Source organism: Triticum urartu, chromosome 1 (genome assembly GCF_003073215.2).
Source record: "Triticum urartu cultivar G1812 chromosome 1, Tu2.1, whole genome shotgun sequence".
In the NCBI taxonomy this organism is placed as follows: domain Eukaryota; kingdom Viridiplantae; phylum Streptophyta; class Magnoliopsida; order Poales; family Poaceae; genus Triticum; species Triticum urartu.
The window spans coordinates 40,847,041-40,874,590 of record NC_053022.1 but is presented as its reverse complement, the minus strand read 5'-3'; the positions used below and the strand labels follow the sequence as shown (position 1 = coordinate 40,874,590).

Genomic DNA, 27,550 nt, shown 5'->3' with positions numbered 1-27,550 from the left:
CACCAAGATATGAGAGGGGGCCTTCTACTTCTCCCTCGCTCATCACCCCTTTGGCCAAACCATGGATCAACCTTCGTCTACTCTGATCCATGCCATGGACCGAGCTCACTTCCCTCCTCAAGGTCATCTCTTCACCCCTTTCCTCGTGTGGCATGTTTCACCGCTAACACCTCACCTTATCTCCCTCCCTTTCCTCCCATATCGAGACATGCATGTGTTTCTGCTCGGTCGCTTCACCTCACCGCCGTCTTCATCTCCTTATACAATGTCGTATCCGCCGCCTTCTGCCAGCTGTAGAAGAGCGTGTTTGATTCTTGAACCTACAAAATATAAAATGCTGAGGTCAATAAGTATGAATTTCTCTTGTCCCTAGTACTATATTTTTATACATGCTTATTGCATAACCAACCTGTGTGTCGTAGTGTATTGTGGACTTGCTGAGTTGTTCAACCTTGAGCTTGTCAGTTTGGCAGAGCACGTTCTTCGTCTTAACCTCCATCTGTAGCTCGGCATCACGGATGGCGACAGCCTTGGCGGCCTCAACCTCGGTGACCTTGGCCTGCCAGTCCCAGCCTTCCACTTCATGGCGAGGTTGGTCATTGAGGCCACGTTGTCGGCCTTCCTAGTGTTCTCAAACACCCGCACCTCCGCCTTGCCCTTGGCCTTCTCCTTGAGCGCCTTGCCCTGCTGCCGCACAGAGAGCACCTTGTTCTCGGCGTCCACCTTGGCGACGTTCTGGCACGTGAGGCCATCCCGCTCCACAAACATCCACCTTGGCCCTGCTCGCTGCCTCCTGTTGTGTCTTCTCGCCAAGGTAGGAGAAGTACTCATGCCCTGGCACGTCCACCAGTTGCTTCACGGTGGCATTGTAGATGAAGAGGCTGAATTGGTCCAGCTCCTTCTGCACGCTGCTGAACACCTCCTGCTTGAACTTTTTGGTGCAGGTGAAGATCTCGTCCATGGTCAGCTGTGCCACCAGCATCCGAGTCTCACCCTCGATCAGCCCTTTAGCCCTTCACCATGTCGTGCCCGTGGCTCCTACCGTACAAGTGCAATAGCGCGATCAACTTCACGTGGAGTAGGAGCTTCGCTTCGAAGGTGGGCAGGGCTGGAAGTACCGCTCGTGGCTCAATCGGTGTTTGACTCGCTCGGTCCTGGCTTGTTAGAGAAAATGGATGATCTGCTCTGCTAAAATCGGCCTGGAAAATTGTCGGTCCGATCCGGTCTGGTCTTCAACCGATCCGACCAAGAGGATTGAGAAGAAATGTCGTTGCCACCGCCATTCGTTCTCAGCATGCCGACCGGCAGCCCCCGGGTAAACTACCATATCCCCAAGCTTCCCCTCTCCTTCTTTTCTCTCCTCCCCATGTACCATAGCCTCTTGCCGCCGCTGTCGTGCATGCACCGCTGACGATCTCGAGTTCTCAACTTGGCGCTGGTAGCGTTCTAGCTGCGGGTTTCACTGCCATGGCTGCGACCGTCTTAGCACAGGACACATGCAGGCCATCAACTAGGGAAAACGACCGATTGGGTGTAAACTTCGGATCGTGCGAGAATCGCTCAGCTGTGATTTCCGAGTGAGATTTAATAGCCTCCGCCTATAATCACGCACCATGATCCTACGCTGCCGTTTTCTTTGTTGAAGCATATGTTCAGGTCCACCTGCCGCCACGCGATTCTCTCTCTCCCATTGCTCTCTCCGCAACAACCTTTCCTTATCGTCTGCGTCTTTATCATGAGTAAAGGATTAGCAAGGTCAGCTTAGGAGTTAGTTGGGTTACTGGCCACACCTGCCTGTGTATATCTTGTATAAATGTATACCTCTATAACTGAATATGACTGCTTTCAGTCGTGTTGGTGTCTTCACTTTCTGCTCTTCTATTCAGTCGAACAGGAAATAGGAAGTACATGAGAAACATGGCTTGATCCGAAAATCACGGCACCATTTGACAACAAACTGAACATCATGTTTTTTTCATGGTTAATCCGCTAATTATGGCAAGGCCCGAACACAAAAAAATATGGGCTCATGAAAAAAACTGCTACGGAAGGTTCATGGCTAACAGCCGCGCACTTGCCGCGGCACATCACCGACCTCATCGTTGGCGCTTCCGCATGTCCACCACCTCGCCACAGCACCCGCACACGCAGCCCACCTCGTCGCTGCCCCAGCACGTTGACGCCGATGGTGGTTGGCCGGTCCAAATGGTGGCTCGATGAGGGACCGAATCAACCCGGACCGTGTCGCCTTGGTAGTGTCGCCGAGTTCTAGGGTGGTCACCCGGAGACCGATGGTGAAGATGGCGGGCAGGACGAAGGGCAGCTTCTTGGAGCTCTACCAATACCCACGCCTTCTTCACCAGCGTTAAGTCCTCGATGCCCCAGACGGTGATGGCCAGGTACTACGACACGTACGTGGCGATGAAGCTCGCCGTTGACTGTTTTGCTGGTTGTACCGTTAGGTTTTCTTTCCTTCTTACCTACATAGTATTGGGTTTCATAGTAATTTCAAAAAATTTCCTACGCACACGCAAGATCATGTGATGCATAGCAACGAGAGGGGAGAGTGTTGTCTACGTACCCAACGCAGACCGACTGCGGAAGCGCTGATACGACGTAGAGGAAGTAGTCGTACGTCTTCACGATCCAACCGATCAAGTACCGAAACTACGGCACCTCCGAGTTCGAGCACACGTTCAGCTCGATGACGATCCCCGGACTCCGATCCAGCAAAGTGTCGGGGAAGAGTTCCGTCAGCACGACGGCGTGGTGATGATCTTGATGAACTACAGCAGCAGGGCTTCGCCTAAACTCCGCTACAGTATTATCGAGGAATATGGTGGCAGGGGGCACCGCACACGGCTAAGGAATAAATCACGTGGATCAACTTGTGTGTCTAGAGGTGCCCCCTGCCCCCGTATATAAAGGATCCAAGGGGGAGGGCTGGCCGGCCAAGGAGGAGGGCGCAGGAGAGTCCTACTCCCTCTGGGAGTAGGATTCCCCCCCCCCCCAATCCTAGTCGGAATAGGATTCGCGGAGGGGGAAAAGAGGAGGAGGGGGCCGGCCACCTCTCCTAGTCCTAATAGGACTAGGGGAAGGAGGAGGTGCACAGCCCATCTAGGGCAGCCCCTTCTCTTTTCCACTAAGGCCCACTATAGCCCATATAGCTCCCGGGGGGTTCCGGTAACCCTCCCGGTATTCCGGTAAAATCCCGATTTCACCCGGAACACTTCCGATATACAAACATAGCCTTCCAATATATCAATCTTTACGTCTCGATCATTTTGAGACTCCTCGTCATGTCCGTGATCACATCCGGGACTCCGAACAACCTTCGGTACATCAAAATGCATAAACTCATAATATAACTGTCATCGTAACCTTAAGCGTGCGGACCCTACGGGTTCGAGAACAATGTAGACATGACCGAGACACGTCTCCGGTCAATAACCAATAGCGGGACCTGGATGCCCATATTGGCTCCTACATATTCTACGAAGATCTTTATCGGTCAGACCGCATAACAACATACGTTGTTCCCTTTGTCATCGGTATGTTACTTGCCCGAGATTCGATCGTCGGTATCCAATACCTAGTTCAATCTCGTTACCGGCAAGTCTCTTTACTCGTTCCGTAATACATCATCTCACAACTAACATATTAGTTGTAATGCTTGCAAGGCTTATGTGATGTGTATTACCGAGAGGGCCTAGAGATACCTCTCCGACAATCGGAGTGACAAATCCTAATCTCGAAATACGCCAACCCAACATCTACCTTTGGAGACATTTGTAATGCTCCTTTATAATCACCCAGTTACGTTGTGACGTTTGGTAGCACCCAAAGTGTTCCTCCGGCAAACGGGAGTTGCATAATCTCATAGTCATAGGAACATGTATAAGTCATGAAGAAAGCAATAGCAACATACTAAACGATCGGGTGCTAAGCTAATGGAATGGGTCATGTCAATCAGATCATTCAACTAATGATGTGACCTCGTTAATCAAATAACAACTCATTGTTCATGGTCAGGAAACATAACCATCTTTGATTAACGAGCTAGTCAAGTAGAGGCATACTAGTGACACTTTGTTTGTCTATGTATTCACACATGTATTATGTTTCCGATTAATACAATTCTAGCATGAATAATAAACATTTATCATGAAATAAGGAAATAAATAATAACTTTATTATTGCCTCTAGGGCATATTTCCTTCAGTCTCCCACTTGCACTAGAGTCAATAATCTAGATCACATCACCATGTGATTAACATCGATAGTTCACATCATCATGTGATTAACACCCATAGTTCACATCGCTATGTGACCAACACCCAAAGGGTTTACTAGATTCAGTAATCTTGTTCACATCGCTATGTGATTAACACCCAAGGAGTACTAAGGTGTGATCATGTTTTGCTTGTGAGAGAATCTTAGTCAACGGGTCTGCCACATTCAAATCCGCATGTATTTTGCAAATTTCTATGTCAACAATGCTCTGCATGGAGCTACTCTAGCTAATTGCTCCCACTTTCAATATGTATCTAGACCGAGACTTAGAGTCATCTAGATTAGTGTTAAACTTGCATCGGCGTAACCCTTTACGACGAACCTTTTTTTTCACTTCCATAATCGAGAAACATATCCTTATTCCACTAAGGACAACTTTGACCGCTGTCCAGTGATCTACTCCTAGATCACTATTGTACTCACTTGCCAAACTCAGTGGTAGGGCATACAATAGATCTGGTATACAGCATGGCATACTTTATAGAACCTATGACTGAGGCATAGGGAATGACTTTCATTCTCTTTCTATTTTCTGCCGTGGTCGGGCTTTGAGTCTTACTCAACTTCACACCTTGTAATACAGGCAAGAACTCTTTCTTTGACTACTCCATTTTGAACTACTTCAGAATCTTGTCAAGGTATGTACTCATTGAAAAAACTTATCAAGTGTCTTGATCTATCTCTATAGATCTTGAAGCTCAATATGTAAGCAGCTTCACCGAAGTCTTTCTTTGAAAAACTCCTTTCAAACACTCCTTTTATGCTTTACAGAATAATTCTACATTATTTCCGATCAACAATATGTCATTCACATATACTTATCAGAAATGTTGTAGTGCTCCCACTCACTTTCTCGTAAATACAGGCTTCACCGCAAGTCTGTATAAAACTATATGCTTTGATCAACTCATCAAAGCGTATATTCCAACTCCGAGATTCTTGCACCAGTCCATAGATGGATCGCTGGAGCTTGCATATTTTGTTAGCACCTTTAGGATTGACAAAACCTTCTGGTTGTATCATATACAACTCTTCTTTAATAAATCTATTAAGGAATGTAGTTTTGTTTATCCATATGCCAGATTTCATAAAATGCGGCAATTGCTAACATGATTCGGACAGACTTAAGCATAGATACGAGTGAGAAACTCTCATCGTAGTCAACACCTTGAACTTGTCGAAAACCTTTTGCGACAATTCTAGCTTTGTAGATAGTAACACTACTATCAGCGTCCGTCTTCCTCTTGTAGATCCATTTATTCTCAATTGCTTGCCGATCTTCGGGCAAGTCAACCAAAGTTCAAACTTTGTTCTCATACATGGATCATATCTCAGATTTCATGGCCTCAAACCATTTCGCGGAATCTGGGCTCATCATCGCTTCCTCATAGTTCGCAAGTTCGTCATGGTCTAGTAACATGACTTCCAGAACAGGATTACCGTACCACGCTGGTGCGGATCTCACTCTGGTTTACCTACGAGATTCGGTAGTAACTTGATCTGAAGTTACATGATCATCATCATTAGCTTCCTCACTAATTGGTGTAGTAGTCACAAGAACAGATTTTTGTGATGAACTACTTTCCAATAAGGGATAAGGTACAATTACCTTATCAAGTTTTCTACTTTCCTTCCACTCACTTCTTTCGAGAGAATCTCCTTCTCTAGAAAGTATCCATTCTCAGCAACAAATGTCTTGCCGTTGGATCTGTGATAGAAGGTGTACCCAACTGTTTCCTTTGGGTATCCTATGAAGACGCACTTCTCCGATTTGGGTTTTGAGCTTATCAGGTTGAAACTTTTTCACATAAGCATTGCAACCTCAAACTTTTAAGAAACGACAACTTTGGTTTCTTGCCAAACCACAGTTCATAAGGTGTCGTCTCAACGGATTTAGATGGTGCCCTATTTAATGTGAATGCAGCTGTCTCTAATGCATAACCCCAAAACGATAGTGGTAGATCGGTAAGATACATCATAGATTGCACTATATCCAATAAAGTACGGTTATGACGTTCGGACACACCATTATGCTGTGGTGTTTCAGGTGGCGTGAGTAGTGAAACTATTTCACATTGTTTTAACTGAAGACCAAACTCGTAACTCAAATATTTTACCTCTGCGATCATATCGTAGAAACTTTTATTTTCTTGTCACGATGATTTTCCACTTCACTCTGAAATTCTTTGAACTGTTCAAATGTTTCAGACTTATGTTTCATCAAGTAGATATCCCCATATCTGCTCAAATCATCTTGTGAAGGCCAGAAAATAATGATACCTGCTGTAAGCCTTAATATTCATCGGACCACATACATCAGTATGTATGATTTCCAACAAATCTGTTGCTTGCTTCATTGTTCCGGAGAACGGCGTTTTAGTCATCTTGCCCATAAGGCATGGTTCGCAAGCATCAAGTGATTCATAATCAAGTGATTCCAAAATCCCATCAGCATGGAGTTTCTTCATGCGCTTTACACCAATATGACCTAAACGGCAGTGCCACAAATAAGTTGCACTATCATTATTAACTTCACATCTTTTGGTTTCAATATTATGAATATGTGTATCACTAAGATCGAGATCCAATGAACTATTTTCATTGGGTGTGTAACCATATAAAGTTTTATTCATGTAAACAGAACAACAATTTATTCTTTTACTTAAATGAATAACCGTATTACAATAAACATGATCAAATCATATTCATGCTCAACGCAAACACCAAATAACACTTATTTAGGTTCAACACTAATCCCGAAATTATAGGGAGTGTGCGATGATGATCATATCAATCTTGGAACCACTTCCAACACACATCGTCACTTCACCCTTAACTAGTCTCTGTTTATTCTGCAACTCCCGTTTCGAGTTACTAATCTTAGCAACTGAACTAGTATCAAATACTTAGGGTTTGCTATAAACACTAGTAAAGTACACATCAATAACATGTATATCAAATATACTTATGTTCACTTTGCCATCCTTCTTATCCGCCAATCACTTGGGGTGGTTCCGCTTCCAGTGACCAGTCCCTTTGTAGTAGAAGCACTTAGTCTCAGGCTTAGGACCAGACTTGGGCTTCTTCACTTGAGCAGCAACTTGCTTGCCGTTCTTCTTGAAGTTCCCCTTCTTCCCTTTGCCCTTTTCTTGAAACTAGTGGTCTTGTCAACCATCAACACTTGATGTTTTTCTTGATTTCTACCTTCGTTGATTTCATCATCACGAAGAGCTTGGGAGTTGTTTCCGTTATCCCTTGCATATTATAGTTCATCACGAAGTTCTACTAACTTGGTGATGGTGACTAGAGAATTCTGTCAATCACTATCTTATTTGGAAGATTAACTCCCACTTGATTCAAGCGATTGTAGTACCCAGACAATCTGAGCACATGCTCACTAGTTGAGCGATTCTCCTCCATCTTTTAGCTATAGAACTTGTTGGAGACTTCATATCTCTCAACTCGGGTATTTTCTTGAAATATTAACTTCAACTCCTGGAACATCTCATATGGTCCATGACGTTCAAAACGTCTTTGAAGTCCCGATTCTAAGCCGTTAAGCATGGTGCACTTACTATCAAGTAGTCATCATATTGAGCCAGCCAAACGTTCATAACGTCTGCATCTGCTCCTGCAATAGGTCCGTCACCTAGCGGTGCATCAAGGACATAATTCTTCTGTGTAGCAATGAAGATAAACCTCAGATCACGGATCCAATCCGCATCATTGCTACTAACATCTTTCAACATAATTTTCTCTAGGAACATATCAAAATAAACACAGGGAAGCAACAACGCGAGCTATTGATCTATAATTTGCAAAATACTACCAGGACTAAGTTCATGATAAATTTAAGTTCAATTAATCATATTACTTAAGAACTCCCACTTAGATAGACATCCCTCTAATCCTCTAAGTGATCACGTGATCCAAATCAACTAAACCATGTCCGATCATCACGTGAGATGGAGTAGTTTCATTGGTGAACATCACTATGTTGATCATATCTACTATATAATTCACGCTCGACCTTTCGGTCTCCGTGTTCCGAGGCCATATCTGCATATGCTAGGCTCGTCAAGTTTAACCTGAGTATTCTGCGTGTGCAAAACTGGCTTGCACCCGTTGTAGATGGACGTAGAGCTTATCACACCCGATCATCACGTGGTGTCTGGGCACGACGAACTTTGGCAACGGTGCATACTCAGGGAGAACACTTCTTGATAATTTAGTGAGAGATCATCTTATAATGCTACCGTCAATCAAAGCAAGATAAGATGCATAAAAAGATAAACATCACATGCAATCAATATAAGTGATATGATATGGCCATCATCTTGTGCTTGTGATCTCCATTTCCGAAGCACCGTCATGATCACCATCGTCACCGGCGCGACACCTTGATCTCCATCGTAGCATCGTTGTCGTCTCGCCAATCTTATGCTTCCACGACTATCACTACCGTTTAGTAATAAAGTAAAGCATTACATCGCGATTGCATTGCATACAATAAAGCGACAACCATATGGCTCCTGCCAGTTGCCGATAACTCGGTTACAAAACATGATCATCTCATACAATAAAATTCAGCATCATGCCTTGACCATATCACATCACAACATGCCCTGCAAAAACAAGTTAGACGTCCTCTACTTTGTTGTTGCAAGTTTTACGTGGCTGCTACGGGCTTAAGTAAGAACCAATCTCACCTACGCATCAAAACCACAACGATAGTTTGTCAAATAGACTCCATTTTAACCTTCGCAAGGACCGGGCGTAGCCACACTCGGTTCAACTAAAGTTGGAGAGACAGTCGCCCGCAAGCCATCTATGTGCAAAGCACGTCGAGGGAACCGGTCTCGCGTAAGCGTACGCGTAAAGTTGGTCCGGGTCGTCTCGTCCAACAATACCGCCGAACAAAAGTATGACATGCTGGTAGGCAGTATGACTTGTATCGTCCACAACTCACTTGTGTTCTACTCGTGCATATAACATCAAACCATAAAACCTAGGCTCGGATGCCACTGTTGGGTTTCGTAGTAATTTCAAAAAATTTCCTACGCACACGCAAGATCATGTGATGCATAGCAATGAGAGGGGAGAGTGTTGTCTACGTACCCAACGCAGACCGACTGCGGAAGCGCTGACATGACGTAGAGGAAGTAGTCGTACGTCTTCACGATCCAACCGATCAAGTACCGAAACTACGGCACCTCCGAGTTCGAGCACACGTTCAGCTCGATGACGATCCCCGGACTCCGATCCAGCAAAGTATCGGGGACGAGTTCCGTCAGCACAACAGCGTGGTGACAATCTTGATGAACTACAGCAGCAGGGCTTCGCCTAAACTCCGCTACAGTATTATCGAGGAATATGGTGGCAGGGGGCACCGCACACGGCTAAGGAATAGATCACGTGGATCAACTTGTGTGTCTAGAGGTGCCCCCTGCCCCCGTATATAAAGGATCCAAGGGGGAGGGCTGGCCGGCCAAGGAGGAGGGCGCAGGAGAGTCCTACTCCCTCTGGGAGTAGGATTCCCCCCCCCCCCCAATCCTAGTCGGAATAGGATTCGCGGAGGGGGAAAAGAAGAGGAGGGGGCCGGCCACCTCTCCTAGTCCTAATAGGACTAGGGGAAGGAGGAGGCACACAGCCCATCTAGGGCAGCCCCTTCTCTTTTCCACTAAGGCCCACTATAGCCCATATAGCTCCCGGGGGGTTCCGGTAACCCTCCCGGTATTCCGGTAAAATCCCGATTTCACCCGGAACACTTCCGATATCCAAACATAGGCTTCCAATATATCAATCTTTACGTCTCGATCATTTCGAGACTCCTCGTCATGTCCGTGATCACATCCGAGACTCCGAACAACCTTCGGTACATCAAAATGCATAAACTCATAATATAACTGTCATCGTAACCTTAAGCGTGCGGACCCTACGGGTTCGAGAACAATGTAGACATGACCGAGACACGTCTCCGGTCAATAACCAATAGCGAGACCTGGATGCCCATATTGGCTCCTACATATTCTACGAAGATCTTTATCGGTCAGACCGCATAACAACATACGTTGTTCCCTTTGTCATCGGTATGTTACTTGCCCGAGATTTGATCGTCGGTATCCAATACCTAGTTCAATCTCGTTACCGGCAAGTCTCTTTACTCGTTCCGTAATACATCATCTCACAACTAACATATTAGTTGTAATGCTTGCAAGGCTTATGTGATGTGTATTACCGAGAGGGCCCAGAGATACCTCTCCGACAATCGGAGTGACAAATCCTAATCTCGAAATACGCCAACCCAACATCTACCTTTGGAGACACCTGTAATGCTCCTTTATAATCACCCAGTTACGTTGTGACGTTTGGTAGCACCCAAAGTGTTCCTCCGGCAGACGGGAGTTGCATAATCTCATAGTCATAGGAACATGTATAAGTCATGAAGAAAGCAATAGCAACATACTAAACGATCGGGTGCTAAGCTAATGGAATGGGTCATGTCAATCAGATCATTCAACTAATGATGTGACCTCGTTAATCAAATAACAACTCATTGTTCATGGTCAGGAAACATAACCATCTTTGATTAACGAGCTAGTCAAGTAGAGGCATACTAGTGACACTTTGTTTGTCTATGTATTCACACATGTATTATGTTTCCGATTAATACAATTCTAGCATGAATAATAAACATTTATCATGAAATAAGGAAATAAATAATAACTTTATTATTGCCTCTAGGGCATATTTCCTTCAACATAGGACATAGGAGTGTTGACCGATCAAAGGAAATAAATAGAACATGTTAGTACATATAGCAAAAATGCCCGTGGGATGCAACGGACCTATCAAACTTGTTTTATGTGATCTTGGTTTATGTAATCAATTAATTACGTGATCTTTGTTGTATGTTCTTTCTCTATTCCAAAATTCCACTCACGCGAGCAAGAAGTATTTCACTGTCTTATGCAAGTAGTTCAGTGCATACATATGCTACTCGTTCGTAATTGCAACCTGAACAGAGTAAAAAAATCGGTTCGGTGCATGGATGGATTGATGGGAACACACTGTCTAATGAAAAGGACAAGAATCACATTGGCATGCATAGGTGATTTGAAATTTTAAAAATATAGCATCTACATCGCGCATCATGAGGAACAATTCTAGAGAAAAAAATTGATCCAGTCAAGTGTATCTTTGGATATTTCATTATCCACTTAGGCCATATTAGTATTACTTCCCACGTGGTGCACATCATCCTGATGCATGGGTGTGCCTCGGCCCTTACATTGCAAATGTTATTATTGCAGGAAGAGCACACATTCATAAGCTAATGGTTTCACAATGCGTTCTTGTTGATAGTAACTGAACCAAATGAAACGATGGACAAGCAGATTGATTAAGGAACTCTAGGTAATACTTCATGCCGTAAGCATTGGCTCAAAAAGTTAATTTGTAAGTAAAAAAAAATCCTAGAAGAATAGTTCTACCTAAATAAAGTTTACTGCTGCACATGAGCAGATCCACACGAAGCAGAGGGGAGGTGGAGCAGGCCGGTAACCAGGGGAAGGAGCAGAGTGGGAGAAGATTTACACCGCCGTCTCTGCTGGATATGGTGTCTACCGCGCATCTGTGGAGGCACCGCGGTTCTGTTGGAAATATGCCCTAGAGGTAATAATAAAAGTATTATTATTATATTTCTTTGTTCATGATAATTGTCTTTATTCATGCTATAACTGTATTATCCGGAAATCGTAATACACGTGTGAATACATAGACCATAATATGTCCTAGTAAGCCTCTAGTTGACTAGCTCGTTGATCAACAGATAGTCATGGTTTCCTGGCTATGGACATTGGATGTCATTGATAACGGGATCACATCATTAGGAGAATGATGTGATGGACAAGACCTAATCCTAAGCATAGCACAAGATCGTGTAGTTCGTTTGCTAGAGCTTTTCCAATGTCAAGTATCTTTTCCTTTGACCATGAGATCGTGTAACTCCCGGATACCGTAAGAGTGCTTTGGGTGTATCAAACGTCACAACGTAACTGGGTGACTATAAAGGTGCACTACAGGTATCTCCGAAAGTGTCTGTTGGGTTGACACGGATCGAGACTGGGATTTGTCACTCCATATAACGGAGAGGTATCACTAGGCCCACTCGGTAATGCATCATCATTATGAGCTCAAGGTGACCAAGTGGTTGATCACGGGATCATGCATTACGGTACGAGTAAAGTGACTTGCCGGTAACGATACTGAACAAGGTATTGGGATACCAACGATCGAGTCTCCGGCAAGTAACATACCGATTGACAAAGGGAATTGTATACGGGGTTGATTAAATCCTCGACATCGTGGTTCATCCGATGAGAATCATCGTGGAGCATGTGGAGCCAACATGGGTATCCAGATCCCGCTGTTGGTTTATTGACCGGAAGAGTTCGTCTCGCGGTCATGTCTGCTTGTCTCCGAACCCGTAGGGTCTACACACTTAAGGTTCGGTGACGCTAGGGTTGTGAAGATATGTATATGCAGTAACCCGAATGTTGTTCGGAGTCCCGGATGAGATCCCGGACGTCACGAGGAGTTCCGGAATGGTCCGGAGGTAAAGAATTATATATAGGAAGTGCTGTTTCGGCCATCGGGACAAGTTTCGGGGTTATCGGTATTGTACCGGGACCACCGGAGGGGTCCCGGGGGCCGGGTGGGGCCACCTGTCCGGGGCCACATGGGCTGTAGGGGGTGCGCCTTGGCCTGCATGGGCCAAGGGCAACCAGCCCCCAGGCCCATGCGCCTAGGGTTTCCAAAGGGAAGAGTCCCAATGGTGGAAGGCACCTCTAGGTGCCTTGGGGGGAGGGAAACCTCCCCTTGGCCGCCGCACCTAGGAGATTGGATCTCCTAGGCTGGCGCCACCCCCCCCTTGGCCCTCCTATATATAGTTGAGGAGAGGGAGGACTTCATACCTCAGCCTTTGGTGCTTCCCTCTCCCCTGTTACATCTCTCCCTCGTAGTACACGGCGAAGCCCTGCTACTGTGACGCCCTGCATCCACCACCACGCCGTCGTGCTGCTGGATCTTCATCAACTCTCCTTCCCCCTTGCTGGATCAAGAAAGGAGGAGACGTCATCCGTTCCGTACGTGTGTTGAACGCGGAGGTGCCGTCCGTTCGGCACTTGGTCATCGGTGATTTGGATCACGTCGTGTTCGACTACATCAACCCCGTTCTTTGAACGCTTCCGCTCGCGATCTACAAAGGTATGTAGATGCATCCAATCACTCGCTGCTAGATGAACTCATAGATGGATCTTGGTGAAACCGTAGGAAAATTTTTGTTTTCTGCAACGTTCTCCAACAGTGGGTCTATGCGTAGTTCTCTTGCACGAGTAGAACACAATTTGTTGTGGGCGTTGATGTTGTCAACTTTCTTGCCGCTACTAGTCTTATCTTGCTTCAACGGTATTGTGGGATGAAGCGGCCCGGACCAACCTTACACGTATGCTTACGTGAGACCGGTTCCACCGACTAACATGCACAAGTTGCATAAGGTGGCTGGCGGGTGTCTGTTCTCCTACTTTAGTTGGAGCAGATTCGATGAACAGGGTCCTTATGAAGGGTAAATAGAAGTTGACAAATCACGATTGTGGCTTTCACGTAGGTAAGAAAACGTTCTTGTTAGAACCCTACTTCAGCCACGTAAAACCTGCAACAACAATTAGAGGACGTCTAACTTGTTTTTGCAGCAAGTGCTTTGTGATATGATATGGCCAAAGTTGTGATGAATGATGAATGATCTATATGTGATGTATGAGATGTTCATGCTATTGTACAAGGAATCACAACTTACATGTCGATGAGTATGACGGTGACAGGATGATCATGGAGCCCCAAGATGGAGATCAAAGGAGCTATGTGATATTGGCCATATCATGTCACTATTATTATTTGATTGCATGTGATGTTTATCATGTTTTGCATCTTGTTTACTTAGAACGACGGTAGTAAATAAGATGATCCCTCATAACAATTTCAAGAAGTGTTCTCCCCTAACTGTGCACCGTTGCTAAAGTTCGTCGTTTCGAAGCACGCCGTGATGATCGGGTGTGATAGATCCTTACGTTCACATACAACGGGTGTAAGACAGTTTTACACATGCAAAACACTTAGGGTTAACTTGACGAGCCTAGCATGTACAGACATGGCCTCGGAACACAGAAGACCGAAAGGTCGAGCATGAGTCGTATAGAAGATACGATCAACATGAAGATGTTCACCGACGTTGACTAGTCCGTCTCACGTGATGATCGGACACGGTCTAGTTAACTCGGATCATGTAATACTTAGATGACTAGAGGGATGTCTAATCTAAGTGGGAGTTCATTAATAATTTGATTAGATGAACTTAATTATCATGAACTTAGTCTAAAATCTTTACAATATGTCTTGTAGATCAAATGGCCAACGTTGTATTCAATTTCAACGCGTTCCTAGAGAAAACCAAGCTGAAAGACGATGGCAGCAACTATACGGACTGGGTCCGGAACCTGAGGATCATCCTCATAGCTGCCAAGAAAGATTATGTCCTACAAGCACCGCTAGGTGATCCACCCGTCCCACAGAACCAAGACGCTATGAACGCTTGGCAGACACGTACTGATGACTACTCCCTCGTTCAGTGCGGCATGCTTTACAGCTTAGAGCCGGGGCTCCAAAAGCGTTTTGAGAGACATGGAGCATATGAGATGTTCGAAGAGCTGAAAATGGTTTTTCAAGCTCATGCCCGGATCGAGAGATATGAAGTCTCCGATAAGTTCTTCAGCTGTAAGATGGAGGAAAATAGTTCTGTCAGTGAGCACATACTCACTATGTCTGGGTTACATAACCGCTTGACTCAGCTGGGAGTTAATCTCCCGGATGACGCGGTCATTGACAGAATCCTCCAGTCGCTTCCACCAAGCTACAAGAGCTTTGTGATGAACTTCAATATGCAGGGGATGGTAAAGACCATTCCTGAAGTATTTGCTATGCTGAAATCAGCAGAGGTAGAAGTCAAGAAGGAACATCAAGTGTTGATGATGAATAAAACCACTAAGTTCAAGAAGGGCAAGGGTAAAAAGAACTTCAAGAAGGACGGCAAGGAAGTTGCTGCGCCCGGCAAGCAAGCTGTCGGGAAGAAGTCAAAGAATGGACCCAAGCCTGAGACAGAGTGCTTTTATTGCAAAGGGAAGGGTCACTGGAAGCGGAACTGCCCCAAATACTTAGCGGACAAGAAGGCCGGCAACACCAAAGGTATATTTGATATACATGTAATTGATGTGTACCTTACCAGTACTCGTAGTGAACTCCTGGGTATTTGATACCGGTGCCGTTGCTCATATTTGTAACTCACAGCAGGAGCTGCGGAATAAACGGAGACTGGCGAAGGACGAGGTGACGATGCGCGTCGGGAATGGTTCCAAGGTCGATGTGATCGCCGTCGGCACGCTACCTCTACATTTACCTACGGGATTAGTTATAAACCTCAATAATTGTTATTTAGTGCCAAGTTTGAGCATGAACATTGTATCAGGATCTCGTTTAATACGAGATGGCTACTCATTTAAATCCGAGAATAATGGTTGTTCTATTTATATGAGAGATATGTTTTATGGTCATGCTCCGATGGTCAATGGTTTATTCTTAATGAATCTCGAGCGTATTGCTACACATATTCATAGTGTGAGTACCAAAAGATGTAAGGTTGATAATGATAGTCCCACATACTTGTGGCACTGCCGCCTTGGTCACATAGGTGTCAAACGCATGAAGAAGCTCCATGCAGATGGACTTTTAGAGTCTCTTGATTATGAATCATTTGACACGTGCGAACCATGCCTCATGGGTAAAATGACCAAGACTCCGTTCTCAGGAACAATGGAGCGAGCAACCAACTTATTGAAATCATACATACTGATGTGTGCGGTCCAATGAGTGTTGAGGCTCGCGGTGGCTATCGTTATGTTCTCACCCTCACTGATGACTTGAGTAGATATGGGTATGTCTACTTAATGAAACACAAGTCTGAAACCTTTGAAAAGTTCAAGGAATTTCAGAGTGAGGTTGAGAATCAACGTGACAGGAAAATCAAGTTTCTACGATCAGATCGTGGAGGAGAATACTTGAGTCACGAATTTGGCACACACTTAAGAAAATGTGGAATAGTTTCACAACTCATGCCGCCTGGAACACCTCAGCGTAATGGTGTGTCCGAACGTCGTAATCGCACTCTATTAGATATGGTACGATCTATGATGTCTCTTACCGATTTACCGCTATCTTTTTGGGGCTATGCTTTAGAGACTGCCGCATTCACTTTAAATAGGGCTCCGTCGAAATCCGTTGAGACGACACCGTATGAATTATGGTTTGGGAAGAAACCTAAGCTGTCGTTTCTAAAAGTTTGGGGATGCGATGCTTATGTCAAGAAACTTCAACCTGAGAAGCTCGAACCCAAGTCGGAAAAATGCGTCTTCATAGGATACCCTAAAGAAACTATTGGGTATACCTTCTACCTAAGATCCGAAGGCAAGATCTTTGTTGCCAAGAACGGATCCTTTCTGGAGAAAGAGTTTCTCTCGAAAGAAGTAAGTGGGAGGAAAGTAGAACTTGATGAGGTATTACCTCTTGAACCGGCAAATGGCGCAACTCAAGAAAATGTTCCTGAGGTGCCTGCACCGACTAGAGAGGAAGTTATTGATGATGATCAAGATACTTCTGATCAAGCTCCTACTGAAATTCGAAGGTCCACAAGGACACGTTCCGCACCAGAGTGGTACGGCAACCCTGTCTTGGAAATCATGTTGTTAGACAACGGTGAACCTTCGAACTATGAAGAAGCGATGGCGGGCCGGATTCCGACAAATGGCTAGAAGCCATGAAATCCGAGATAGGATCCATGTATGAAAACGAAGTATGGACTTTGACTGACTTGCCCGTTGAACGGCGAGCCATAGAAAATAAATGGATCTTTAAGAAGAAGACAGACGCGGATGGTAATGTGACCATCTATAAAGCTCGGCTTGTCGCTAAGGGTTATCGACAAGTTCAAGGGGTTGACTACGATGAGACTTTCTCACCGGTAGCGAAGCTAAAGTCCGTCCGAATCATGTTAGCAATTGCCGCATTCTACGATTATGAAATATGGCAAATGGACGTCAAAACGGCATTCCTTAATGGTTTCCTTAAGGAAGAATTGTATATGATGCAGCCGGAAGGTTTTGTCGATCCTAAGAATGCTGACAAGGTGTGCAAGCTCCAACGCTCGATTTATGGGCTGGTGCAAGCATCTCGGAGTTGGAACATTCGCTTTGATGAGATGATCAAAGCGTTTGGGTTTACGCAGACTTATGGAGAAGCCTGCGTTTACAAGAAAGTGAGTGGGAGCTCTGTAGCATTTCTCATACTATATGTAGATGACATACTTTTGATGGGAAATGATATAGAACTCTTGGACAGCATCAAGGCCTACTTGAATAAGAGTTTTTCAATGAAGGACCTTGGAGAAGCTGCTTATATATTAGGCATCAAGATCTATAGGGATAGATCGAGACGCCTCATAGGTCTTTCACAAAGCACGTACCTTGATAAGATTTTGAAGAAGTTCAAAATGGATCAGTCCAAGAAAGGGTTCTTGCCTGTTTTGCAAGGTATGAAATTGAGCTCGGCTCAATGCCCGACCACGGCAGAAGATATAGAAGAGATGAGTGTCATCCCCTATGCCTCAGCCATAGGTTCTATTATGTATGCCATGCTGTGTACCAGACCTGATGTAAACCTTGCCGTAAGTTTGGTAGGAAGGTACCAAAGTAATCCCAGCAAGGAACACTGGACAGCGGTCAAGAATATCCTGAAGTACCTGAAAAGGACTAAGGAAATGTTTCTCGTTTATGGAGGTGACGAAGAGCTCGTCGTAAAGGGTTACGTCGACGCTAGCTTCGACACAGATCTGGATGACTCTAAGTCACAAACCGGATACGTGTATATGTTGAATGGTGGAGCAGTGAGCTGGTGCAGCTGCAAGCAGAGCGTCGTGGCGGGATCTACATGTGAAGCGGAGTACATGGCAGCCTCGGAGGCAGCACATGAAGCAATATGGGTGAAGGAGTTCATCACCGACCTAGGAGTCATACCCAATGCGTCGGGGCCAATCAAACTCTTTTGTGACAACACTGGAGCTATTGCACTTGCCAAGGAGCCCAGGTTTCACAAGAAGACAAGGCACATCAAGCGTCGCTTCAACTCCATTCGTGAAAATGTTCAAGATGGAGACATAGAGATTTGTAAAGTACATACGGACCTGAATATAGCAGATCCGTTGACTAAACCTCTCCCTAGGGCAAAACATGATCAACACCAGAATTCCATGGGTGTTCGATTCATCACAATGTAACTAGATTATTGACTCTAGTGCAAGTGGGAGACTGTTGGAAATATGCCCTAGAGGCAATAATAAAAGTATTATTATTATATTTCTTTGTTCATGATAATTGTCTTTATTCATGCTATAACTGTATTATCCGGAAATCGTAATACACGTGTGAATACATAGACCATAATATGTCCCTAGTAAGCCTCTAGTTGACTAGCTCGTTGATCAACAGATAGTCATGGTTTCCTGGCTATGGACATTGGATGTCATTGATAACGGGATCACATCATTAGGAGAATGATGTGATGGACAAGACCTAATCCTAAGCATAGCACAAGATCGTGTAGTTCGTTTGCTAGAGCTTTTCCAATGTCAAGTATCTTTTCCTTTGACCATGAGATCGTGTAACTCCCGGATACCGTAGGAGTGCTTTGGGTGTATCAAACGTCACAACGTAACTGGGTGACTATAAAGGTGCACTACAGGTATCTCCGAAAGTATCTGTTGGGTTGACACTCTGACTAACATGAGGTATATTGCCTCTCCATAGTGACCCGGGTGAGCCATTACGTAGTAGTAATACTGGGCCCACTCGGTAATGCATCATCATAATGAGCTCAAGTGACCAAGTGTCTGGTCACGGGATCATGCTCTGACTTGTTCCATAACCCTATGGCTGCTAGCTCAGAGCCCGTTCATTGTATGGCTAACTGTTTCCCTTAACGTATGCCCCAACTAACTTAGGAGCTGTAGCAGGTTCATCCGATGAGATCATCGTGGAGCATGTGGGAGCCAACATGGGTATCCAGATCCCGCTGTTGGTTATTGACCGGAGAGTCGTCTCGGTCATGTCTGCTTGTCTCCCGAACCCGTAGGGTCTACACACTTAAGGTTCGGTAACGCTAGGGTTGTGAAGATATGTATATGCAGTAACCCGAATGTTGTTCGGAGTCCCGGATGAGATCCCGGACGTCACGAGGAGTTCCGGAATGGTCCGGAGGTAAAGAATTATATATAGGAAGTGCTGTTTCGGCCATCGGGACAAGTTTCGGGGTTATCAGTATTGTACCGGGACCACCGGAGGGGTCCCGGGGGCCCACCGGGTGGGGCCACCTGTCCCGGGGGGCCACATGGGCTGTAGGGGGTGCGCCTTGGCCTGCATGGGCCAAGGGCACCAGCCCCAAAAGCCCATGCGCCCCCCCCTGGGCTGCCGCACCTAGAGAGATTGGATCTCCTAGGCTGGCGCACCCCCCCTTGGCCCTCCTATATATAGTTGAGGAGAGGGAGGACTTCATACCTCAGCCTTTGGTGCTTCCCTCTCCCCTGTTACATCTCTCCCTCGTAGTACACGGCGAAGCCCTGCTACTGTGACGCCCTGCATCCACCACCACGCCGTCGTGCTGCTGGATCTTCATCAACCTCTCCTCCCCCCCTTGCTGGATCAAGAAAGGAGGAGACGTCATCCGTTCCGTACGTGTGTTGAACGCGGAGGTGCCGTCCGTTCGGCACTTGGTCATCGGTGATTTGGATCACGTCGTGTTCGACTACATCAACCCCGTTCTTTGAACGCTTCCGCTCGCGATCTACAAAGGTATGTAGATGCATCCAATCACTCGCTGCTAGATGAACTCATAGATGGATCTTGGTGAAACCGTAGGAAAATTTTTGTTTTCTGCTACGTTCCCCAACAGGCTCCGCCTCGGATGGTGCTCGTGGCTATGGTGAAGAGGAGGGGCGACGCGTGGGCGAAGAGGCAGGCGGTGCTCGTGGCCAAAAAAGTGGGTCGTTCGAGCTGCGGGAGGGAGGAGGGGATCGCCGGGAGGCGGCGAGATCGGTGGGCGGCGGCGGCGTCCAGGTAGGGAAGTTGAGGTAGGGCGCTATATTTTTTTAGGGGAGTTGCTTGTGAAAATAACGTGTGACGACGACGTAGCGAGCGGATCCGATCCCCTTAAAAAAGACGTAGCTAGTGGATTCCCTTAAGGTAGGAATGGATACGATTGATGTCGTTGATAAATAGTGGTGAATGTTGGCCTAATTTACTATCATCATGCGTGAAAACGAATCATCAAGAAAAAGAATACTTCCTATTACTACGCTCATACGAAGCTTCCTAATCTCTGCTACCAAACAGTTTCTGCCCAAACAAGGAAGGAAAGTTATGGATGTGATTCAGAAGGAAACAAACGTTATAAAGATTAATTAATTTAGATTTAATCTTTAGAGATTGATTGTGATTGATTCTTTTACATAAAGACATTACTGAATAATTTGCGTCAGTATGGAAAGTTCTGATCCGTTCAATTTTTTTCGTTGTGTGAGAGGGTGACGCGAAAATAAACCGATGAAGTAGGGAGAGGGGACGAAAAAACCCAGAGAAGATGAGAGGAGGTACCAAAAAAACCATGGTAGGTGGGACGAAAATAAATCCGAAACGGAGACTACCAACTGAGACATTAGGAGTAGAGATCTATCAAAATTTATCCATGTTTTTTTTATTGCATCAACTCTGTACTCATGCGCTCAATTGAAGGGATTTAAACACTAAATTCAAACAACATTGCAATACAAAGTTCTTATATGGGGAAAATGACGATAAGCAACATTGCCATACATAGAAAATTGTCACTTGTACGTCTATGTAGCGACTATAGCTAAGGAAAATTGTCGATAAGCGACAACTTCATACATAATAGCTACTCCCTCTAGACCTCTCATGGGTATGCTTCGATGAACTGTTTTGTGTGCAATTTAGTCTCCGGTTGGTGCAAGTGTCTAGTAGTTGATGTGCAACTAGCCGATAGTCGATGTGCAACTTTCCCTCTACCCCGTGGATGTTTTACTGATGCTACCTCCACCCCAAACTACCATCTAATTGAGATGTTCAACTGCGTCTACTGCCCTGTCCAACTGACTATTAGTTGATGTGCAACTTTTCCCTGTATATGGATGTGTAGTTTTCACTGTTGTTGTCTCAGCCAACTGCCTAGCTGTGGATGTGCAACTTTGGATGCTATCCCTATCAACTGCCTAGCAGTGGATGTTCAACTTTGGATACTACCCTGGCCAACTGCCCTACAGTCAACGTGCAACTTTCTCCTGTACCTCATGGGTGTGTAGTTTTCACTACTAACACCTTGTCCCAACCACCGGTTGTTAGTGAGATGTCCAACTTTAGGGCCCCACCTAAAGGCAACTTTTCTCTTCCCTCATGGATGTGTAATTTTTACCATCCAACAATCCATGCTAGTGAGATGTGCAACTTTTTCTGTTGTCTCGGCCGATTGTCTTGCAGACTATATATGTGCAACTTTGTCTATTCCCCCATCAAGTGAATCCACACATCCACAAGTAGCTAGGAAAGGAGGAAAAGTTGCACATCGACTACTACGTAGTTGGCTGAAATAACAGACTAAGTTGCACATATAGCTAGTATGGTAGGTGGGGGGGGGGTGCTCATAGTGATAATACACATCCAAGACTAGGAAGGAGGGTTGCACATCAACTACAAGTTAGTTAGTTGGGACAGTAGACTAGTTGCACATCTCACAAAATTGGTTGTCATGGTTGCTGAGTGACAACCACATAGAAAATTGGATCATGTAGCTCTAAAATTGGTTTTGTAAAAAATTGCACCATGCAATACTAAAGTTGCATCGTGTAATAGTAGAGTTGCACCGTATAGCATTACAGTTGGCATCAAAAAAAGTTCGTCGTAACATACCCATGTGGGGTCTAGTTTTAAAGATTTCGTTACGGAGATTCCAACGGTGAAAACAGATCTAAATTCGGATGCGCGGTTCAAAAGATATGAGTTTTTAAAAATTCAAAAACTCAAAATAAATGCAAATAGACTTGTTTTTGCTAAACCGAAGTGGCTAGTACAAATGCATTTAATGCCAAAAGCCACAAGCACTAGAAGACAAAAAAAATACATGCATGCATGTGAGAGTATGTGGCCGGCCGCTTGAGTCGTCTAACCGGCACGCGGGTACAATCAGGCTCGGCCCTGAGGGGGGGGGGGGGGGGGCGGCCGCCCCGGGCCCCCGGAATCAGGGGGCCCCATTTATGTATGTATATCATGTATATTACTAGTCGATTTGGCCCAGCACACAGCCCAAACGGGAGGTCAACAGGCGGCAGGACACACAGCCCTCTGATGACGCATAGATTAGATCGTGCCCCGCGGCAGTTGCCCATCGCCGGCCACGCCGAGAAGCCGAGCCGCAAGGGCTGATTCAATGATTTTTGCCGGCGTCAGCAGACGACAGGCCCCATGATTGTTCCGGGAGTACGTCGGCCACGCAGCCGCCGAGACATCAGACATCCCTAGTCCGCGCACCTTGCCTTCATCCTCCTTCAGTACATGTGGTAATGCATCTCTCTTATTTCCCCTTTCTGAAAAAAGGAACCCATCTCCAAGGTGCTTCTCGAGACTGTTGCTTCTTGTATTAGCGATCTAGTTGGATGGTACATTGAAACGACAAAGGAGGATTTCTTAAGTATTGTGATTGTTAGGGTTCAGTTTTGGCACTGATTGTGTGTAACTGCTCACAACTTTGGAGATATGATTGCATAACTTTACATTCTGTAGACATTGCCAAGGATCTCTTGATTCTGAATAATGCCCAGAATCAGACGAACTATATGTATATGATTTATCAATCTCCCAATTAGTCCAGAAATTTTCACATTGTGTTCTGCAATGACCTCGTTTGTGGGCCACTATATAGGAGATTTACATCAATGGAATTTTTAGAGGCCCAAGTGTATTACTAATTGATTTGAACTTCTATGTATATCAGTATATGGCTACTATTTTATAGCTGTGAGCCTGTGACACCACGTCATTGGAAGTTTTAGAGGCCCATGTAAATTGCTAATTGATTTGAACTTCTATGTATATAGAGTACATATTATTTTGGTGGCCAAGAATTAGCTTATATAAATCTTCATTCTTGTAATCAAGTTCATGGTTGTGACACTATGCATTTTCAGGCATTTCAACCGGATGCAATTCCAGTATGTGCACTCATGTGGGAAAAAAATTTAGTTATGCACTCTCAAGTTTCATATTTCCTAGTATACATTGCATGATTTTGCTTACCCTCTCTATATGGATTTTTTTTATATACTTTTGTTTTTTTTTTCAGGATAGATTATTGGTGGATAGATCAACTCTTGCACACCTAATATATGGAGTTTTACTTGTGTCCGGCTTCACAAGAGGTGTGTGAAAATTTATCTTTCATCTCAACATCGCCGCTACATATTCCTTGCGGTGAGTAACTTAAGTTTCTCGACAAATTAATTATCATATACTACATTGTTTTTATCTTATACATAGTTGTTAAATGCAATTTAAGCATGCTTATTATTATTTTGATGGTGTACAAACACGTAGTTACCATTTTTAGAAAAGGGCCCCGAGTTCTAGTTTCGCCCCGGGCCCCCGAAATCTCAGGACCGGCCCTGGGCACAATTGTGTATTTCTGTTAATAGAATATACGTGACATGTGTTTGAAAAAAATGTTGAACAATGTAAAGGAATGTTCATGTAGCTTTATAAAAATGTTTATTATCATTAAGAAAATGTAAAACATGTAGTTTTTGGAAAAATGTTACCAGACATTCATTTTTTTAAACATGTATTTTAAAATTTTTACAGAATGTACTTTTTTGCATGAAAAAATGCATCATGTATTTGCAAATATCAAAATTTTATCAAGAATATTTCATGTGTGCGTTAAAAATGTTGATTCGGTACTAAAAAAGTTAGACATGTGTGAAAAAGAAAAAGGAAAACAAAAAAAGAGAAAAACAATCAAAGAAAAACCGCAGAGCACGCGAATACCGGCTAAGTCCTCTCAAGGTTCAAAATAGACCGAGATTAAAGAATTTGATGTGCTGATTTTAGGGATTGAGATTTCAGGGTTTGATTTAGTTTTTGCCTACAAATTCAAGGTTTGGTTTGGATCTTTTCCGCTGCTCGTTCGCACTCCAGTCTCCAAAGCTGGTCAGTCCGGTCACAACACAAAATTCCGTTCTGGTGCTGTTGGCTAGCTAACATAAGGGATCACGTTGATGCATCGATTATCCGAGCCGCGGTTGCATGCGGAATCCGAGTGGGCTGGGAAGACCGGAAGTCTCACGTTCTTGGCTTGTTGCGCCTAGATATACAGGCAGAAGCTAGCGCTACCCACCTGCCTCTACTCACGAACCACGATCGAAAAGAGGTGCAGAGCAAGACAACGACGACGATCGAACAACTGCGTGCGGTCGAACAATCTAAGCCAGCTAGCTAGCTTGATTGATTGTAGCTTCGTACGTGTCGTGTGAATAATCATGGAGGTCGATCGATCTATCGAACTGCGTGCGGTTGAACAAGGAGGAACGATGTCGTCGTCGCCGCCGTCGGAGCTGGATATCATGGAGGAGTATGTGGAGACGGTGAAGGAGCGGGAGTCGGAGGCGAAGCTCAAGGACGTGAACTTGGACGATTGGCTCCCCATCACCTCCTCGCGCACCGCCAAGTGGTACTATTCCGCCTTCCACAACGTGACGGCAATGGTCGGCGCCGGCGTGCTGGGCCTCCCGTTCGCCATGTCGCACCTCGGCTGGGGCCCCGGCGTGGCGGTCATCGCCAGCTCCTTCGGGATCACGCTCTACACGCTGTGGCAGATGGTGGAGATGCACGAGATGGTCCCGGGGAAGCGCTTCGACCGGTACCACGAGCTGGGGCAGCACGCCTTCGGGAAGAAGCTCGGGCTCTGGATCGTCGTGCCGCAGCAGCTCGTCGTCGACGTCGGCACCGACATCGTCTACATGGTCACCGGCGGCCAGTCGCTCAAGAAGTTCCACGACCTCGTCTGCAACGGCCGGTGCGAGGACATACGCCTCACCTTCTTCATCATGATCTTCGGCTCCGTCCACTTTCTGCTCTCGCAGATGCCCAACTTCAACTCCATCTCCGGCGTCTCGGCCGCCGCCGCCGTCATGTCCATCTGCTACTCCATGGTCGCCTTCTTCGCGTCCGTGCTACACAAACACCCTGCTGCAGTTGGAGCCGTCGACTACGGGCTCAAGGCGGCGACCACGGCAGGGCACGTGTTCGGCGCGCTCAACGCCCTCGGGGCGGTGGCGTTCGCGTTCGCCGGCCACAACGTGGTGCTCGAGATCCAGGCCACCATCCCGTCCACCCCGGAGCAGCCGTCGAAGAAGCCCATGTGGCGTGGCGTGCTCGTCGCGTACGCCATCGTCGCGCTCTGCTACTTCTCGGTCGCCTTCGGCGGGTACTACGCCTTCGGCAACTCGGTCGACCCCAACATCCTCATCACGCTCGACAAGCCGCGGTGGCTCATCGCCCTCGCCAACCTCATGGTGGTCGTCCACGTCATCGGCAGCTACCAGGTGTTCGCCATGCCCGTCTTCGACATGATGGAGACGGTGCTCGTCAAGAAGCTCAAGTTCGCCCCCGGCCTCCCGCTGCGGCTCACCGCCCGCTCCGCCTACGTCGCGCTCACGATGCTCGTCGGCATGACCTTCCCCTTCTTCGACGGCCTGCTTGGGTTTTTCGGAGGCTTCGCGTTCGCGCCCACCACCTACTTCCTGCCCTGCATCATCTGGCTCATGCTACGCAAGCCCGCCAGATACAGCGTGACATGGTTCCTCAACTGGATATTCATCGCCATCGGAGTTGCGCTCATGCTGTTGTCCCCGATCGGCGGGTTGCGCCAAATCATCCTTGACGCCAAGACTTTCAAGTTCTACTCTTAAGCACACAGTACAAGATTAGATGATTTAGGAGGATTTATTTAGCAAGCACAATAAGATAATGTAAACAAAGATTAAAGTATTATAGTTTTGTTGAGTTAGCTAAGAGAAAAGTGAAGCATGATATAGATTATCAGCCAGCTGCAGCACTAACTCAAAAACATTATGAGAGTATAAGGTGCATCATATATTAACAAATTATTACCTCTTAGTAATTAGCTATTATACATGTTGTTTATTAGTTTGGCGGTAGATAATGTGGCAACTTCATATAGTCGGTTGTTGCCTAGACACATTTCCATCTTTACATGGATATCGTCTCGCAGAAAAAATCCGGTTTAAGAAGAAACGTTGAACATAAAACATAGTGTTTCTTTATCCTTAATGGTCTAAGAGTACAATAACTCCACTAAACAACCAACTGATGGTTGGTTCTTGATATACATCATATTAATGCATGATGATTATAATTATGAAATATCTACATAGTTGCGTGAAAATACAATATGTCTGGGCTCCAAGGCGGCGCCTTCAGGAAGGATACGGCACTGGAGCGCCGCCACCGCCCGATCCGAGGATCAGAGTTTCCCCTGGAGCAACACGATGGGCAGTGATAGTCGCGATGACGCCTTCAAGAAGGGAGCGATCTTCGCCGTCGCCGGTCCGTCCGAAGATAGAGAGGTTTTCACCCCGGCCAACACACACCGCCACCGAACGCCACATCCCGGCTACCACACCGCCCACACAGCCGTGGCAGCCGGGCAGCACCGAGGCACGAGCTCTGCCCATGAGCACCGCGCCGCCACCACCAGGGCAACCGCCCCGGAATCCAAGACCTTGACACCAAGCCCTCCGAGCCCCACCGATACCCCAACCGCAGAGACAGGCGGAAAGGCTCCGCCTTTCGCACCCCTGGCCGGTCCCAGCGCCGAGACCCAATAGGCCGGCGACAAGCCTCCATCGAGCCGTCCTGCGACACCGGGCGCGAGACGAGCGCAGTCCTGCCGCCGGGCGTGAGACGGGCCGGTCCTGCTGCCGGGCGTGAGACGAGCGCAGTCCTGCTGCCGGGCG

General features: G+C 46.0%; 1 protein-coding gene and 1 pseudogene across 1 annotated transcript; one reads left to right on the top strand and one right to left on the bottom strand.

The window, feature by feature from the left end:
* Window positions 1-233: 233 nt before the first annotated feature.
* On the bottom strand, window positions 234-25,218 carry LOC125532675 (annotated as a pseudogene).
* LOC125550859 (lysine histidine transporter 1-like) lies at window positions 25,169-26,482 on the top strand. The gene has a single exon (XM_048714001.1). The coding sequence runs from the start codon at window positions 25,274-25,276 to the stop codon at window positions 26,480-26,482; it is 1,209 nt and encodes a 402-aa protein (XP_048569958.1). The 5' UTR covers window positions 25,169-25,273.
* The last annotated feature ends 1,068 nt before the right edge of the window (window positions 26,483-27,550 follow it).

What these genes read in the sequence shown, in the direction of transcription:
- LOC125550859 (XM_048714001.1), top strand. Translation starts at nt 25,274, where the DNA reads ATGGTCGGCGCCGGCGTGCTGGGCCTCCCGTTCGCCATGTCGCACCTC.